The sequence below is a fragment of the Gigantopelta aegis genome, chromosome 3 (genome assembly GCF_016097555.1).
Source record: "Gigantopelta aegis isolate Gae_Host chromosome 3, Gae_host_genome, whole genome shotgun sequence".
NCBI classification, from domain to species: Eukaryota; Metazoa; Mollusca; class Gastropoda; order Neomphalida; family Peltospiridae; genus Gigantopelta; species Gigantopelta aegis.
Window position 1 is genome coordinate 86,132,999 of NC_054701.1, and position 18,514 is coordinate 86,151,512.

Sequence of the window (18,514 nt, forward strand, 5' to 3'; positions counted from 1 at the left end):
CAACATCCTTGGTTATACCAATCATGGTGCACTGGCTGGAACAAGAAATAGCTCAATGGATTCTCCGACGAGGATCGATCCCAGACCCACAAACCTCAATGCTCCTGTCGTAGAGCACTGGTTGGGAAAGTTCTTTTTGCATTTACCATAGTTTGACACTCAATAGCCGATGTATTTTTGTGCTGGGGTGTCATTAAATAACTATTCTATTATATTCTATTCCATGGTTGGTAAAGGGAAACAACGAAGGTCCACCAAGGTTGATTGATCCTACGACTCATCATACCTCAGGCCAGCATTTAATCACTAAGCTACACGTTTTAATCTACAGTGTAAATGATGCTGTATTGTTGTCGGTATAGACACTATGTGGTCAGTTTTTGTTCAACATCGGACGCTCTACCACCGAGACACAATATAGGGGTCTGCCAAACTATATGCATGAGTTAAATCTGTCCACTGTTTGAATATATCAGACAGGATATCCAAGATGGGTGTATTGCATATTTTGAATGTGATATATTACATATAACATTGAAAACAACCAAAGTGTAACGCAACGTGTGCAGAATGGAACACTTTGGTTATTATGTCGAAAACTATCAGTGTTACATATTCATAACAGGTATTATATGCAAGCTGAAAACTATTCAAGTGTTACATATCCATAACAGGATATTGTATGCAAGCTGGAGAGAGAGAGAGAGAGAGAGAGAGAGAGAGAGAGAGAGAGAGAGAGAGAGAGAGAGAGAGAGAGAGAGAGAGAGAGAGAGAGCAACACAAAATTGTATAGGATTGACATCGAAATCTATAAAATAGAACTACTTAAAACAATTCTTGGGTTATAATATCTTATCACAATATCTTTACATATTACTATTCGTGGTCGAACCCTATGACTCTAGGTCTTTAATATCCCCACCATGATGCCTTTATTTTAAACTAGGCATACTATTTAAATACAAAGTATTTCTTTAAATGTTTATGTTATTATTCGTGGTGTTTGGAGGTTTCATAGCCGTCACCTCCCCCACCACCAACACCCCCTGCACTCCACCCCATTCCCCCAGTTGCTGACGTCTTCCAACGCATATGGGTATAATTACTTAAATGACAGGTAACAAACATTCAGCGAACGCGATAGGGAGAAGGGACGGGGGGGGGGGGGGGATCAACTGCTCCCCTAGTGCTGGAGCAAATCCTCAAATACAGGCAAAAAAAGAAAAAAAGGTTTTTTTTATTTAACGACACCATTAGAGCACATTGATTTATTAATCATCGGCTATTGGATGTCAAACATTTTGTAATTTTGAGATATAGTCTAAGGGAGGAAACCCGTTACATGTTTCCATTAGTAGCAATGGATATTTTATATGCACCAACCCACAGGCAGGATAGCACATACCACGGCCTTTGATATACAAGTCGTACGCGTGACGCCTTGGTTGGAACGAAAAATAGATCAATGGGCTCACCACTGGGCTACGTCCTACCCCCAAATTCTGATACAAATCACAGATATATGAGGTCAAAATGAACTGGCCTAAAACCTATTCACCGTGTATTTCCATCATTCTACCCACAATACTAGTTGTAATCCATGTGAAAATAGCAGTGATTCGTTTGCAACCCTGTTTGGCTGTAATGCTAATATGAATAATATGTTATTCAGATTTGGGTATTTTTGTTTAATTGGGGGCCCTCCTGCACCCCACTCCCCCTCCACCTATAAACATTGAAGCCCGTACAGCTATTGTAACAAAAACAAATCTCTATTTATCATTTGCACCCACTTCAATATCGTCTGTAACTTCGGTATGTCTGAGTGGAGTCTGTGATGTCACCTGGCAGCCGAACAGTTCCAGGCGCAGGGAGGGATAGCCACTATATGACACTGGGTTGAACGCCACAAACCTGGCCTGAAATAAAATCATAATCACACAAAGATTAGTATGTTTAAAACTGGGGGTAACCGGACTGGATTGAGAATACATCATATCGGTAACCCCCATTTTTGGGAAGCCACAATCGACTTTTTAAGAGTATGTGACAATAACTGAAACCTCCATGGCCCCGTTTTACAAAGTGCATAACTACCAAATGCACTTAAAATGATCTCAGCGCTAAAATCGCTTCGCAAACCACGGCATTAATTTTTTTCTTTTTATTTCCTTTTTTTTTTTTTTGTAGTTAGTGCATCAGTGTAATTGAAGTTCCTACTGTTTTTATCCTCAATATATGACATACGGATGCACGAAATGGGGTTTTTAATATCTTTTTGCGGACATATTACATCTTGTGGCGATCTTACCTTGATCTCTGGAACTAATCGAATTTGCACAACTTGATTACGTGCAGAATTGGCAGTAAATACAAATTTCTTGTCGAGGCTGGTGTAGGTATGCCAGGTAAGATTATCGAGACTGTAGAAGATCTTAATCTTTCTGGTGAACCATCCATTGTCAGCTGACTGGACGGCCACCTCTGTGACCCTCATCTCCTGGGTCAGGTTCACAGTCAGATATTGGTGGGTGTCCCCATAGCTAGCAATCCATCCATCTAAATATTAAAATATTTAAATAGTTAGTTATAAACTGGAAAGGAACAAATACTTTGACGATATTTCAGTGCAAAATATAATCTGCGGTTATTAGAAGGAAGAAAATAGTTTATTTAACGACGCACTCAACACATTTTATTTACGGTTATATGGCGTCAGACATATGGTTAAGGACCACACAGATATTGAGAGAGGAAACCCGCTGTCGCCACTTCATGGGCTACTCTTTTCGATTAGCAGCAAGGGATCTTTTATATGCACCATCCCACAGATAGGATAGCAGATACCACGGCCTTTGATATACCAGTTGTGGTGCACTGGCTGGAACGAGAAATAGCCCAATGGCGGTTATTAGATAACAAATGTATAACAACTTAAGGTAATTAGAATATGAGTCTGTGCGTGTGTGTATGTGTGTGTGTCTGTGTGTATGTGTGTGTGTGTGTGTGAGAGAGAGAGAGAGAGAGAGAGAGAGAGAGAGAGAGAGAGAGAGAGAGAGAGAGAGAGAGAGAGAGAGAGAGAGAGAGAGAGAGAGGGAGGGGGGGGGGGGGTTACAATCAAATTTGGTAATTATCCTGGATTTGACAGATACATAAATTAGTTTGTAAGAGTGTCTCAATTTGAATTAATTTCACACTTCAGGGTGTCATCTATAAATACTGTTCTTCAATAACCATAAGCACTTTTAATTACACATTGTTTCACCAATATCACTAACTGGAATTCAAAACTAATTATTTTCGTTACATGTAAGTACGCCTAATATATTTAATTACCTATTAAGAAACTATAATACAGAATCTAGTTATGTCTCTCATTTGTAAGTTTATATCCCGGCTACACATTATGTTCTAAGTAACTTACTATATCAATCTGTTTCAGCATATTATCAGCTCTTCCTTTATAATAATATCTACACCCCTTCTACTACCGTACTTGAACAGCCAGTGCACCACGACTGGTATATCAAAGGCCGTGGTATGTGCTATCCTGTCTATGGGATCGTGCATATAAAAGATCCCTTGCTACTAATGAAAGCGGGTTTATATATATATATATATATATTGTGTGTGTGTGTGTGTTTGTGTGTTTGTGTGTGTATGTGTGTGTGTGTGTGTGTGTGTGTGTAACAAAAGAAATATATATTATGCATATATTATGCATTACAAAATAAATATATATTATGTTGCAAAAAATGGTCAGGAGTGTAACACTTTCGCGTGACATAGCAAAAGAAAGTATAATTTCCGATGACTGCTGTGTGGAAATAAGGCACAATACAATGCTTTCTGGCCTTCCTGGTGACTTAAAGTGTCAACAAAGACTTGTAGCCATCCCCAGTGAGTGTCTCTACCGACAGCATGTACATGGTAGGTCTTCCAACCATCTCAAAGTGTCAACAAAGACTTGTAGCCATCCCCAGTGAGTGCCTCTACCGACAGCATGTGCATGGCAGGTCTTCCAACCATCTCAAAGTGTCAACAAAGACTTGTAGCCATCCCCAGTGAGTGTCTCTACCGACAGCCTGTGCATGGTAGGTCTTCCAACCATCTCAAAGTGTCAACAAAGACTTGTAGCCATCCTCAGTGAGTGTCTCTACCGACAGCCTGTGCATGGCAGGTCTTCCAACCATCTCAAAGTGTCAACAAAGACTTGTAGCCATCCCCAGTGAGTGCCTCTACCGACAGCATGTGCATGGCAGGTCTTCCAACCATCTCAAAGTGTCAACAAAGACTTGTAGCCATCCCCAGTGAGTGTCTCTACCGACAGCCTGTGCATGGCAGGTCTTCCAACCATCTCAAAGTGTCAACAAAGACTTGTAGCCATCCTCAGTGAGTGTCTCTACCGACAGCCTGTGCATGGCAGGTCTTCCAACCATCTCAAAGTGTCAACAAAGACTTGTAGCCATCCCCAGTGAGTGTCTCTACCGACAGCCTGTGCATGGTAGGTCTTCCAACCATCTCAAAGTGTCAACAAAGACTTGTAGCCATCCCCAGTGAGTGTCTCTACCGACAGCATGTGCATGGCAGGTCTTCCAACCATCTCAAAGTGTCAACAAAGACTTGTAGCCATCCTCAGTGAGTGTCTCTACCGACAGCATGTGCATGGCAGGTCTTCCAACCATCTCAAAGTGTCAACAAAGACTTGTAGCCATCCCCAGTGAGTGTCTCTACCGACAGCCTGTGCATGGTAGGTCTTCCAACCATCTCAAAGTGTCAACAAAGACTTGTAGCCATCCCTAGTGAGTGCCTCTACCGACAGCATGTGCATGGCAGGTCTTCCAACCATCTCAAAGTGTCAACAAAGACTTGTAGCCATCCCCAGTGAGTGTCTCTACCGACAGCCTGTGCATGGCAGGTCTTCCAACCATCTCAAAGTGTCAACAAAGACTTGTAGCCATCCCCAGTGAGTGTCTCTACCGACAGCATGTACATGGCAGGTCTTCCAACCATCTCAAAGTGTCAACAAAGACTTGTAGCCATCCCCAGTGAGTGCCTCTACCGACAGCCTGTGCATGGCAGGTCTTCCAACCATCTCAAAGTGTCAACAAAGACTTGTAGCCATCCCCAGTGAGTGTCTCTACCGACAGCATGTACATGGCAGGTCTTCCAACCATCTCAAAGTGTCAACAAAGACTTGTAGCCATCCCCAGTGAGTGCCTCTACCGACAGCCTGTGCATGGCAGGTCTTCCAACCATCTCAAAGTGTCAACAAAGACTTGTAGCCATCCCCAGTGAGTGTCTCTACCGACAGCCTGTGCATGGCAGGTCTTCCAACCATCTCAAAGTGTCAACAAAGACTTGTAGCCATCCCCAGTGAGTGTCTCTACCGACAGCCTGTGCATGGCAGGTCTTCCAACCATCTCAAAGTGTCAACAAAGACTTGTAGCCATCCCCAGTGAGTGCCTCTACCGACAGCCTGTGCATGGCAGGTCTTCCAACCATCTCAAAGTGTCAACAAAGACTTGTAGCCATCCCCAGTGAGTGCCTCTACCGACAGCCTGTGCATGGCAGGTCTTCCAACCATCTCAAAGTGTCAACAAAGACTTGTAGCCATCCCCAGTGAGTGCCTCTACCGACAGCCTGTGCATGGTAGGTCTTCCAACCATCTCAAAGTGTCAACAAAGACTTGTAGCCATCCCCAGTGAGTGTCTCTACCGACAGCCTGTGCATGGTAGGTCTTCCAACCATCTCAAAGTGTCAACAAAGACTTGTAGCCATCCCCAGTGAGTGCCTCTACCGACAGCATGTGCATGGCAGGTCTTCCAACCATCTTCGACCAAAAAAGTTTGTTTTGTTTAACGACACCACTAGAGCATATTGATGTATTAAACATCGGCTATTGGATGTCAAACATTTGGTATTTTTTACAAATAGTCTTAGAGAGGAAATCCGCTACATTCTTCCATTAGTAGCAAGGGATAAAGCTATTATATGCACCATCCCACAGACAGGATAGCACATACCACGGATTTTGATATATTAGGTTCACTGGCTGGATCGAGAAATAGCCCGATGGGTCCACCGATTGGAATCGATCACAGACCGACCGCGCATCAAGTGAGCGCTTTAGCACTGGGCTACGTCCCGCCCGACGTTCGACCAATTCAGACCTATTTCAGCAGTTTCACGTGATCCCATAGAAAGTCTTCTAATATCCTGGATGTACAAATAATCTCGCTATGCCCTCATCCGTGACTGTTGTTTAATCAATACACTAGTTTATAATGATGACTTCATTCTCTCACTAAATACTGATTTCAATAAAGTAAAAAAAAAATGATTTCAATAAAGTACAAAATTCTACATTATATTAAATGTTATTTGTATTTGTTTATGATGATGATGATGATGATGATGATGATGAAGATAATGATGATGATGATGATGATGATGATGCTGTTTTATTATTATCTTATTGTTTTTATCTTACCACTAGAATTAATCCTCGCTTTCCAAGGAGAATATTTGCTGTTGTACACAGATGAAGCTAAAAACTGCGAGTCCACCAGACTGCCGTCTTCTAGACCGAGGGCCTGGTCACACTGTGAATACACTGGAGCTGCAAGTAAAGGGCGGTGTTTACAGATATACAGACAGACAGACAAATTGCTTATTAAAGTCTCACCTCAGTTAAAACCTAAAACATCACTAAAAACAATAAAATCAAATATAGCACTAAGCCACTCCATATAGTACGGTGGCTCGAGAAAAATAATTTCATGTGATGTCCTTTCCCAGCCACCGTAATAGGGAGTTACGAGAGACTATAAAATATTAATAATCGACACATAAAATATACAAATATTACATTAAAACACATGTAAAAACATTTAACATGAAATAAAATATATAAAAGATATATCTAACTAAAACCCCAAAATGTAGTTAATAATACAGTATCTACACTTAAATTTTAAAAACATTTTTTTTTAAATTAGTTAACGTATGAAACACCATAACGTTTTTCTAAACTTCGTTTGCAGGTCTTGCCACCTGTACAAAATCCACCTGGATAAAATATATGACATTTCTTTCTGGATCTGTAGTAGTTATAAAATAAAATCTCCCTCAAATCTCATGGTTATAACTTGTCTTGTTAGTTACACATCTTTTCAAAATTAAACACCTATTTGCCATTACCGTAAATACTTTATCACTGTCCTGTTATCTCGAATAGTTTCACGTATCGAGGGTGGGGAGTGGGGGGGGGGGGGGGGGGGGGAGACACCCCTCCCGAACATTCAGGATCGTGAATAGTAGCAAGCCCCCAACACAAGTTGCGTAATTACAAGCCCCGTCGCGTTGTTTCCTTCGGCTCTGATATACTTTACTAACATTTACCAATTGCAGTCTCTGGGTTTAAAGCAAAAAGTGGCAGTTTAGGTACACAAGGGACATTATTGTTCATTATCCGCAATTGTTTTTATGACACGTGAACAAAGACCCCCCCAAAATATATTTATATCCATAGAGGTATTGTACAACGCCTTTCCAGGGGTCGGTGAGTGGGGGATTTGCCTTGAAATTCTGACAGTGGACAGCTGTTGGCATACGCGTTACATGTCAGGGGGTGCTACTAATTACGTAACGCTCTAGGGGTAGAGGAAGAGGGTACTGTGTTCGATTTATGTAAAAAATTTCAAGACTATATGTTATTTTTATTCATTACTTAGACCTAAAAAGGTGTATTTTGCGCGGTCAGTCTAGGATCGATCCCCATCGGCGGGTATACAAAAATACCATGGTATGTGATATCCTGTATGTGGGATGGTACATATAAACAATCCCTTGCTTAAAAAAAATGTAGCGGGGCTGGAGTTATAGACTGTGTTAAGCGAAGTTTATATGGGGGCCATGCTCCCCCAAAAAATACATTTCAAATTTTTTTAAGCTTGGGCAAGTAAGGGTTTCGACCTCCAGTACCCTCCCCCTGCACATGCACCCGATTCCTCTCTAAGATTATATGTCAAAATTACCAAATGTTAGACATCCAACAGCAGATGGAAGGAAGGATAGGATATGTTTTATTTAACGACGCACTCAACACATTTTATTTACGGTTGTATGGGGTCGGATGATTATTAAATCAATATGCTTTATCTTTGATGTCGTTAAACAACCCCCCCCCCCCACACACACACACACACCCAACTTTACCCTTTCCAAACGAAATAATATTTATTTGTCGATTTTAGCACGTAAAATTAAGAAGTGAAAACGTTCATTGTCTACTTTAGTATATTTTATTTAAAAAATATATACATGATTAATGTATTACTAGTATACAAACTAAACTTTGAAAGTTCTACTAACACTTTATAAAATATCAATTCTGAAATAGGAAGGTACGACTGTCGATAATACGTTGTTAAGATCAAACCGGTTTTAACTACAGCGCAAGCGTATACAGGGCCGTACCCTCCGGGGGGGGCAGGGGGGCAGCTGCCCCCCCCCCCCCCCGAGAATCTTGTCCTTTTTTTTTTTATATATATATCTCCAGTAATAGCATAGAAATGTTTAATCTTTATAGTATGTTAAAAATTATTTATAAAATTTAGTGCCCCCCCATGGATTTTGGTCAGGGTACCGCCCTGGTATACGTTTGACGATATCCGTTCATAGCGAACACACACGACTTTTTTAAAAGTGCATTTGAGCTTGTATTTCACATTTGTACATGATGTTATAATATGGTAACCAGATAATGTAACTTTAATTGGAAATAAGCGCGTTAATAAACTGAACGTAAATAAATAACTCACCTGGTGTCAAGTTGAATGATAATATAAAATAAGTAAAATGGAGAGAGATATTCCACCATGCTGGCCACGCCATGACTGCGCAGAATCAAATGAGCATATTCTTGTCGCCCACCTTCTCTATAATTGACAACAAACCAGGAAGTCTGGCCACCACAAACAGGTTTTCTTCCCCGGACGAACCCAGAAAATAGTTTAGGGGACAAAAGGTAAATGGGAACATGGAACTAATTCCCAAAAGGGCACTTAAGTGATAAGTATTGCTAAAAGGGGCACTTTATTACTCTATGACCCGCCCCCCCATCCCCCCCCCCCTTCGATCTGCCCTTGTCTTTTAGCAACGGGCAACGGTCTTTATATATTCGTATCCATTGTGGTAGGACAAGGATGTTTGTTTAGAGGGCAGATAAAAAGTGGCTTCGTTATTTAACAAGTCTCGACAACTGTTAATCCAGACACGTGGTTTTTATAACACACTTACAGGTTCTAATGTAAACACGGAAATAAAGTCGAATGGGAGTGAAATGACATTACGCTGGCCATCATTGGATATCACGCATCTATTGGGTCGGCATCATCGTTACTTTCCCGTGACTAAATTTATCCAGCCACGATCTCTATTGACAGTCCCACACTCGACCACTGGCCATGCAGGAAATTAGGTGTGGAAGAGATGTGCCTGAACCTTAATTTGATAGAGGCACGTTAATAGAGTTTACGATTACGATTACGGTCTATTGACAGAAAGACTATTCCGGGTTCGTGCTTTTTTAATGAAAAGTAATGAACCAGCAGCACCACAATAATTAATTACAGTTACTTCACTAAACAGTATTCTTAAATGTCACACACACACACACACACACACACACACACACAGAGAGAGAGAGAGAGAGAGAGAGAGAGAGAGAGAGAGAGAGAGAGAGAGAGAGAGAGAGAGAGAGAGAGAGAGAGAGAGAGAGAGAGAGAGAGAAACAAACAATTAAAGGAAAAACAGCCGACCAAGATATTACATTTTTAACCACTAAACCGAAATTCATCCATCATATTTATACTTGAAACACTGACTTTTAGAGCCATTTTGAAGAAGACGGGGTGGGGGTGGGGGTAGGGGCGGTATTCCCAACATCCTTCTCAGGGACAGGTTCCCTACCATAAAGACTTCACTTAATGAATGGCAAAATTATATCGGTCATTACTTAAAATGCATTGTTCTATACAATGTTTCCAACATGCCATTCCTTTTTACATAGTTGTGTTTATTTAACTGCCAAATTCACAGAATCCATTGCGAATCTCCGTTACGGCGCTGACGTTGATTAAATAATGATTAAGCATACCAATTCCTCCTTTAGTAGCAAATTGGCCAAAACTTTGTAATCACCCAAGTGATTTTGTCTGCGGTGCTTGCAAAATGGTGGTAATGAGAATAACTTTATTAAAATAAACATAGGTTATATTAATGTAACCTCTGTTAATGTCGCGTTATGGTACTGACATGAAACATTGTGGCAGAGTAACATTTGTCTCCCAAATATTTTAGTAAATGAAAATGATGTTTACATGCTTTAATATGAAGAAAATAACTTTTAATAATTTTTAAAACGTATTTATTTGTTAATTTACCACCCATATCGATATATCGCTTCCCCCATACATGGCGACATGGTGATTTTGCTGACTCGTGCATTGGCATTTAAAAAAATCACAGTCAGCGAACCTGAGAAACAATATCTTGGGTAGAATAATTATTTTATATTATAAATTATTATTTAGTTACAAATCATGAGACTTGTGAATATTATTGTAAAAATTATCTAGCACCTATCCAGAGCCAGTGTTCTTTAAAGTGACAGTCTCTGTTTACCATATTATTATAACAGCATGTACAAATATGAAATACAAGTTCATATACACTTTTGAAAAACTCGTGTGTGTTCGCTATGAACGAAGATCGTCAAAAGTATACGCTCGATTCGTCGCCTGTTCCGCCATTGCTCGGCAAAGCACAAACGACAGCCTGTTGTCAGTTTCAGTCACAAGTGCGTTTGCCAATTGACCCCTCCGTATGACGAGTTAACCACGCCCACCGTGACACGTGATGCAAGGTTAGACAAACATTCAATAATGGCTGCCAATTCGCATAGGTCGATAGCAAAATCAACCTATCTGTCGATTACGTTTTTGCCTTAATTTATTTACAAATATCGTTGTTTAATTAAAAAGCCGAAAAGAGGAGACATTCAAGTATTTCACTACAGGGTACATTTACGATGACAACGTGATTTAAATCGACGAAACCATTTTTACTTCAGTAAATTTTAAAACATCCTATGCTATTTTTCTTGTCAGAACTGATAAATTAAAATGTCTTGTTTGTTTCTTTTTTCTTCTTTTTCATCTTAATTTTTGTTGTTGTTGTTGTTCGACTTTTATATTAATGGAATCCCGATATGCTGAGGAACAAGAGGACAGAATGCGCGGCGACGACCCGGCCTCGACCAGTTTAAAACCGTCTTTATTTTGGTCGGGTTGCGTTAAATGTTTTGTTTAAAAAAAACAAAAGGGAGGGACGTGAGCAGTAACATTAAAATACAAGGCGTGTGGGAATACTATCAGTGTACCATAATTTTATGCACAAAAGGTTACAAAACTATAGCAGGATACAGTCGCCTGTGCCAAAATTATGCAGGCAGGGGTTTAGATTGTGGGATTGCGATGTTTATGGGGGTGTATTCTTACATAGCTGCACTACTTGAATCAACCGATATACGGCACTTGCCCTATTTATGAAACCAAAGCCATACACGAAATTAAAAAAAAAAAAAAATCACAACTGGCGTAGCCAGAGGGTGGGTTGGTGGGGACCACATCTTTGGCCCTCCAGTTATGTATACTGACATATTAGGCCGTTTCCGTTCTGACAAGACATATTAGGGCCGTTTACGTTTGGGTGCCCCATCCCTTTATAAAATCAGGCTGTCTAGCACACTCTTTTGAAAAAGTTGGACAAAATTAGGAATGAAAATATAGAAAATGTAGGACAAAAGTAGGAAAACGTAGAACGTATTCTGAAGAAAACGTAGAACGTATTCTGAAGAAAAAGTAGGAAAAATAGGACAGACCAAAAAGTACGAAAAAGTAGGATAGCTGGACAGTCTGTAAAATATTTGCCAATTAAGCCAGTACAACAGTGTTTAAATAAATTATAAACTCGTGTTGTGGCAACAACTGTTGGGAATCAAACTTGAAGCTTCTGCCCCCCCCCCCCCAATCTCACACACCCCGCCCATTAGTTATCCTACTGTCACACAAAATGTACTCACAAAGCTTTATCTGATTTAGAGGCATAGGCAGATAAAAAATAGTAATAAACATTATAAGACAACCCATGCCTACAGAACAATAATAATAATAATACAAAATAAAAATTTAATTAAAAAAATGTATATATATATATTTAAAAAAAAGGCAAAATTATATATATATATATATATATATATATATATATATATATATATATATATATATATATATATATATACATATATATATACATATACATATACATATAGATATATATATATATATATATATATATATATATAACATGAAACTAAACCACAGATTGCAGTTCGCACAATTTGTTTAATATTTATTATGAGAATACTTCTTAACATTTTCTTTTTTCTCAAAGAGGGTCTTTACATATTAATCCCCATGCAATCTGGTACAGGTAAATATATTTATTCAAAAATGTATCTTTCTGTGACATCCATCTCCAAATTATTATACTCGAAACTTGTAGTCAACTGAGTAATTAAAGGGACACACCCTAGTTACGTTTATTTGTTAACAATTACGGCGTTGTTTTTCGCTATTAAACCCCATTTTTCACAAATAAAATTGCACTTTACTTACATTTTATTATTTAGAATACACATTTCCATTCACCTGAAGTGCTTTTTGGTAATCCTGATGTTTGTAAAACCACGAAATGCATTTTTTGCATTTTTTCACAAGACGTGTTGTCGAGAAAAAACCGTTAAGCAAGCGAGAAAAACCGTTAAGCAAGCGAGGTCCAATCTATTTTTAGAGGGGATATTTCCATTTCAATGTCACAGACGTTGGTATATCACGTGACCGTTATCATTTTGGTTCGTTTTGTTTTCTCGTGCACGGTTCGCGCAATCAATATCCGATTTGTTGTTGTTCATTTGTGAGATTTTTCTTCACAGTTCGTGAACATTTTCAGTAACAATAAAGTTCAGGGCCCGGTTGTTCGAAACCTGGGTTAGCGTTAACCCTGGGTTAAGTGCCTAACCCAGAGTTAAATTTAATCACCGATTGAAAAATGCGTTGTTCGAACGTTGGTTAGCGCTAACCATGAGTTAAATATACCCTAACTCTGGGTTAAAGTTAAAGCAGCTCTGACCTGCGGTTAAATGTCTAACCAGTGATTAAGAGTGGCGAATTTTATTCCATTTGTATGTTTAGATGCGTTTTAAATGTAAAATTGTGCTGAAATAGAGTATCGGCATAAATTACAGTGACGTCAAATTCCCGCGAAAAAATAATGAATGACGTAGAATAGCAGGTTCATTGATTTTATTTTTGGATTGGGAGGGTGGAAGGTGATCAGTATCGGGAAACACATCGATCTGTATTAAGCGTCTCTTATCATTAAATTGTCCAATAAATAACAGTATGAAGAATTAAAACACATGATCCAAGTCATTCGTCAAAGGTACCAGACGTTTCGTACCCAAGCCAGTTCGCCCCAAGTCAGTTCGCTCCCAGTTTTCCCAGGCGGGATCTAGCTCAGTCGGTTGAGCGCTAGCCTGAGGTAGTTGCGTCATAGGATCGAATCACCTCAGTAGACCCATTCTCCGATTTTTTAAATATATGTTTTGCTGTCTCAACTATTTCTGAGTTCGCCCCCACCCCCTCCCCAGTTAATATGTCCAATATTAAATAAAGATGATTTTGGTGAAAGTTGTTTGTTCGTTTCACCAAGAGGATCAAGAAATTAGGTTGCTGCTTTGATGATAAGACTATTATGCATGCCTCACGCGAGGTCCAAATAGAACGAAGTCACTTCTCTCACAAATTTTGAGAGGGCGAATTTTTTTAACAAGAGGGAGCCTTGATTTATTTTTCATTTAAAGATAACAACAAAATACAGTAGAATCTCGTTTGCTCGACCTCAGAAGGGTCGACCACACCGCAACGCTCGAACCAAAAACAAAGTCCCGAGTTTTTTGTCCGGTAAACCCGTATATTAACTGATGATTGGTCGAATACGTCCCGAGTCGACTATAAGGCTTCGCTCGAACTAAATTATCGGTCCCTTCTGTGTTGTGTTATTAGCTATATTTCCCTCGAACTGGTGATACATCAAATATCAAATGGAAAACCACCGAAAAGGACCAACAATTGCCGCGCTTGCGCAGTTGGTTATTACAACCTTTGGATTATAATAATTTAGGCGGAACGAGTTATAGATGGATCGGAGAACCGCGACACTAGCCAAGCAATCCTTTCTTTGCCATACCTGTCATGTTGTGTGTTCAGCCAGCGGCTGTCGGTAAAAATCTTTCAAGTACAACTAGTGTCACGGTGCCTTTTCGATGAACCGTGATACCAATCAAACAATTGGCCTCGGCGGGAACGTTACACTGAACACGTCTACTAGACCAGTTTTCAATGAAACCAGGGGCGAGGTACTCGGGTATCATCACTTCGGCAAGGGCTTCTGCATCACACAATTTCTAATAAATCCTTTCACTCTGATATTTCGTTATATAACACATTGGTGAAATGTTTAAGTTTGCAGTTACCAAAATAATATGGTAACAGGTCGTTTTGCCCTTATTACTAGTTCACCCGAGTCGTTTTGAATAGGGTTGATTTGTACCTCTAACCGAGTCGTTTCGCCCCATGTTTCGATTCGCACTAATTTTTATTTTGTTAATAAAGTACATTTATTTATTGATTTGTCCTATATCCATTGATTTTTAGATGTCACACATTGCGTGTTTATATTTACAGATAAATATAATATTATAATTTTGTTTATTTCCAGTATCATTTACTCAAGCCATATACATGAAGTACGTACAGGCCTTAGATAATATACAGACAATGTATTCACATTAATAATTAATTTATGAATAGTCACACTGCATACTACTGTGTGCTGTGGTTTTTAATAAAAATTATTAAATATACTACATACCCAGCTGAGGTTAAACGACTCGGTACGAATGAGATTTAGGGCGAACCAACTCTGGGTGAATAGGACTAAGGGGGGAAAACAACGCAGAGTTCGAAATGGTTTTAGGGCGAAACGACCCGGATTCGAATAATACTAGAATATATCTAATGCTTTCGAGACGTTTCGGCCCCGCTACACATTCGACCCCAGACGTTTCGGCCCCGGTTATTGTTGTTTTATAAATCAAATTATTCAGTCACTTGTGTTTTGTTATTAAATTTTTATCGTAAGTATTGTAATTTCTTTCTCTCGTTCTCTTTCTTTTTTTTTTTTTTTCTTTCTTTCTCTTTTTGTGATTATTATTATTATTTTTAATTGAACATAATATCCGAGTGTTAAAGAATAAATAAGAGCCAACCAACCAAAACTGTATTTAGCTTTGATAATCCAAAAATGAAAATGAACTGGTTTTCTTGTTTGTGTAAATACAATTTAATAAATTGCAATAAATTGTTTTGCGTTTGTTCTACTTAATTATATTATGTAGACCCTTCCCATAATAGGGGCGCTTTACATGTGGCTAGAATTGGAACCACTGATGTTTGACGTCAGTAGGGGTTACATATGTACAGAAATTAAGTACGATCACAAAGAATGTTTTCCATGCGGAGCACTCACTCAGGGTTTGGAGTCGGTATCTGGATTAAAAATCCCATTCCTCGATTGGGATCCGAACCAAGTACCCACCAGCCTGGAGACCGATGGCTTAACCACTGCGCCACTGAGGCCGGTAGGTAAATTGAAAGTAGTATCATTAAGACATGTTCTAGTTCAGTTCAGTTCAACTTTATTTTCGTGCTTATATCCCATTAAAGTTCAACCAAGCTATCCTGGACACACATCTCAGTGTTCTAGCATTTAAAAGAAACAGCAAAAACACATGGATGCACAATTCCTGAACCTAGTCCGAGTTGTTTGTGATGGCATCGTGGGTTAGGTAAGTTCTGTCTTGTATCACTCTCTACCGCTTGAATCGTTAAGCGTAAGTTTTGCTTCCTTATTTTATCACCATATCATTTATCAGTGATATTCTACATGAACGCGCTGACGTACATGTTTATGTGTGTATGTGTGTGCGTGTCACGGTGTATAATATGCATGTAGGCCTGTTGTATGCATGCGCGCGCGCGTGTGTGTGTGTGTGTGTGCGCACACGCGCAATGAATGTTATTCGACAAATTAATGTTACAAATTTGTATTTTATTTATAATATTACCGGTGTTACTATACCAATTACAGCATATATCTGTATACACGAACACGTCCTGACACCTATCTAATTCAACTTTCTAACTTATGTTACGGAAATATCCGATGTTGACCGAATGGTTCGGTCGAACTACCCGATGGGTCGAACACTTTCTCGAGCACCGACGGGGTTCGAGCCAACGAGATTTAACTGTAACCCAATATTATTTTATAAGTTCGACATCTTGATATGTTGAATTTATTCATCATGAGAAAGGGCGCAGGGATTCTAGAAAATTACACGAATGAGTAACTATTTGACTGACGTAAAAATCAAAGCTTATAATCGGCCATTTAGCTATGGGACACGAAAGGATACTCATCGTGATCAAGTAACAGTTTTAGAATTAACAGTGCAAAATTTATTTGTATTTCTATGCCTTTTCCTTACTGGTGAGACTAACGAATGGGGTAATTTGCGGTTATTAGTAATAAAGTATCAAGAAGATAAACGCCATCAGGAAATGCATGTAATGATTAATTTAAAGTTAATTAGTAATTATCAGCACGGTAGTTTCGTCGGTGTATATCGAAGGGCTTTTGACTTAGTAGCACCTGTCGTGTTACGGTCGTAATGGGCAATCTCTCATTCCAGCTTATTAAAATCTGCATTACATATATACGTGTATTAATATATGAATATTATACATTTTATTTAAAGTAATGACCAAAATATAATTTGATTTGTTTTTCTATGTGACATTAAACTTATTTTACCTAGCTGTATAATACACGTAGTGTGTTTCATGTTTGTTTATTCTTATTGTCGTTCAAGAACAGATACACCAAACCCCAAGTGGAGGCGAACAGAACTTTGTTTTGTTGGGCTAACTGGTAATGTGTTTGGGTCGAATTGGTATGGGGTGAACTAACTTGGGGGTGAAATATCAGACATTCCTAGCTCAAGGTCAGCCTTTTTTACACACAATATCAAACATTTCACTTAAGGTCCATTTTTACCAAACGGTATAATTTCCTAAATTATGGCAGCTTTTTAATTACAGCCATATGTTTTCATAACTATAAACCGGCCTCGGTAGCGTCGTGGCAGGCCATCGGTCTACAGGCTGGTAGGTACTGGGTTCGGATCCCAGTCGAGGCATGGGATTTTTAATCCAGAGACCGACTCCAAACCCTGAGTGAGTGCTCCGCAAGGCTCAATGGGTAGGTGTAAACCACTTGCACCGACCAGTGATCCATAACTGGTTCAACAAAGGCCATGGTTTGTGCTATCCTGCCTGTGGGAAGCGCAAATAAAAGATTCCTTGCTGCTAATCGTAAGAGTAGCCCATGTAGTGGCGACAGCGGGTTTCCTCTCAAAATATGTGTGGTCCTTAACCATATGTCTGACGCCATATAACCGTAAATAAAATGTGTTGAGTGTGTCGTTAAATAAAACATTTCTTTCTTTCATTCGAATACTGACGTCATTGAAATTAAAACACGTGTGAACGATGGGACATAGCTTTCTAGGTAATCTTCACCTCCTGTCAAAACAATTGTCTGTTCCACATTGATCAGACAAGGACACTTAGTATATTTATATTTTTTCATAATGTATAGCAAAGCTTAAATGATGAAAGCTAAAAACTATACAAGCTGTAAACATGACATATAAATATTACAGTAATGTGATTTATTTATTACCAAAATGATGATGCCGCAATGTCCTGTCATCAACTCTAGTAATATAATGTGGCATGTTTTTGGAACTGCCTTCTCCCGCTAGTTTTTGTCTTATTGTTTTCACTAATTGTCTCAATATTTTACGCATCATAATCTACAGTTATCTAACGCTATCAGCAAATCGTATTGCTCACCTTTCCTGTTTGTTGTTGTTCATTTTTGAAAATTACAGAAGCACTAGCAGTACGGACAGGCATATTTAATGTTGACAACAGGAAGTACATTTACTTTACACTGATTGGTTAACTGCACTTAACCCTGAGTTATTGAAGACTAACCCTGGGTTAGTGAAAACTAATCCTGAGTTTACTAACCCAGAGTTAAGTGTGTTTCAGCAACGGTTTTTTAACCAGTGATTAGCCAACCCTGGGTTAAGGAATTTAACTCACAGTTAGTGTTAATCAGTGATTAAGTTAACCCAGACTTCGAACAACCGGGCCCAGACAAGTAAGTGTCTCAATACAAAACGTTACAAACCCTT

At 39.1% G+C, this 18,514-nt stretch overlaps 1 protein-coding gene across 1 annotated transcript; it reads right to left on the reverse strand.

Moving 5' to 3' along the window:
* Nucleotides 1–1,772: 1,772 nt before the first annotated feature.
* LOC121368909 (neuropilin-2-like) lies at nt 1,773–8,901 on the reverse strand. Its single transcript, XM_041493668.1, has 4 exons — nt 8,826–8,901; nt 6,494–6,622; nt 2,312–2,559; nt 1,773–1,919 (listed from the first exon to the last, which is right to left on the reverse strand). The coding sequence occupies exons 1-4, from the start codon at nt 8,896–8,898 to the stop codon at nt 1,773–1,775; spliced, it is 597 nt and encodes a 198-aa protein (XP_041349602.1). The 5' UTR covers nt 8,899–8,901.
* Nucleotides 8,902–18,514: the final 9,613 nt, after the last annotated feature.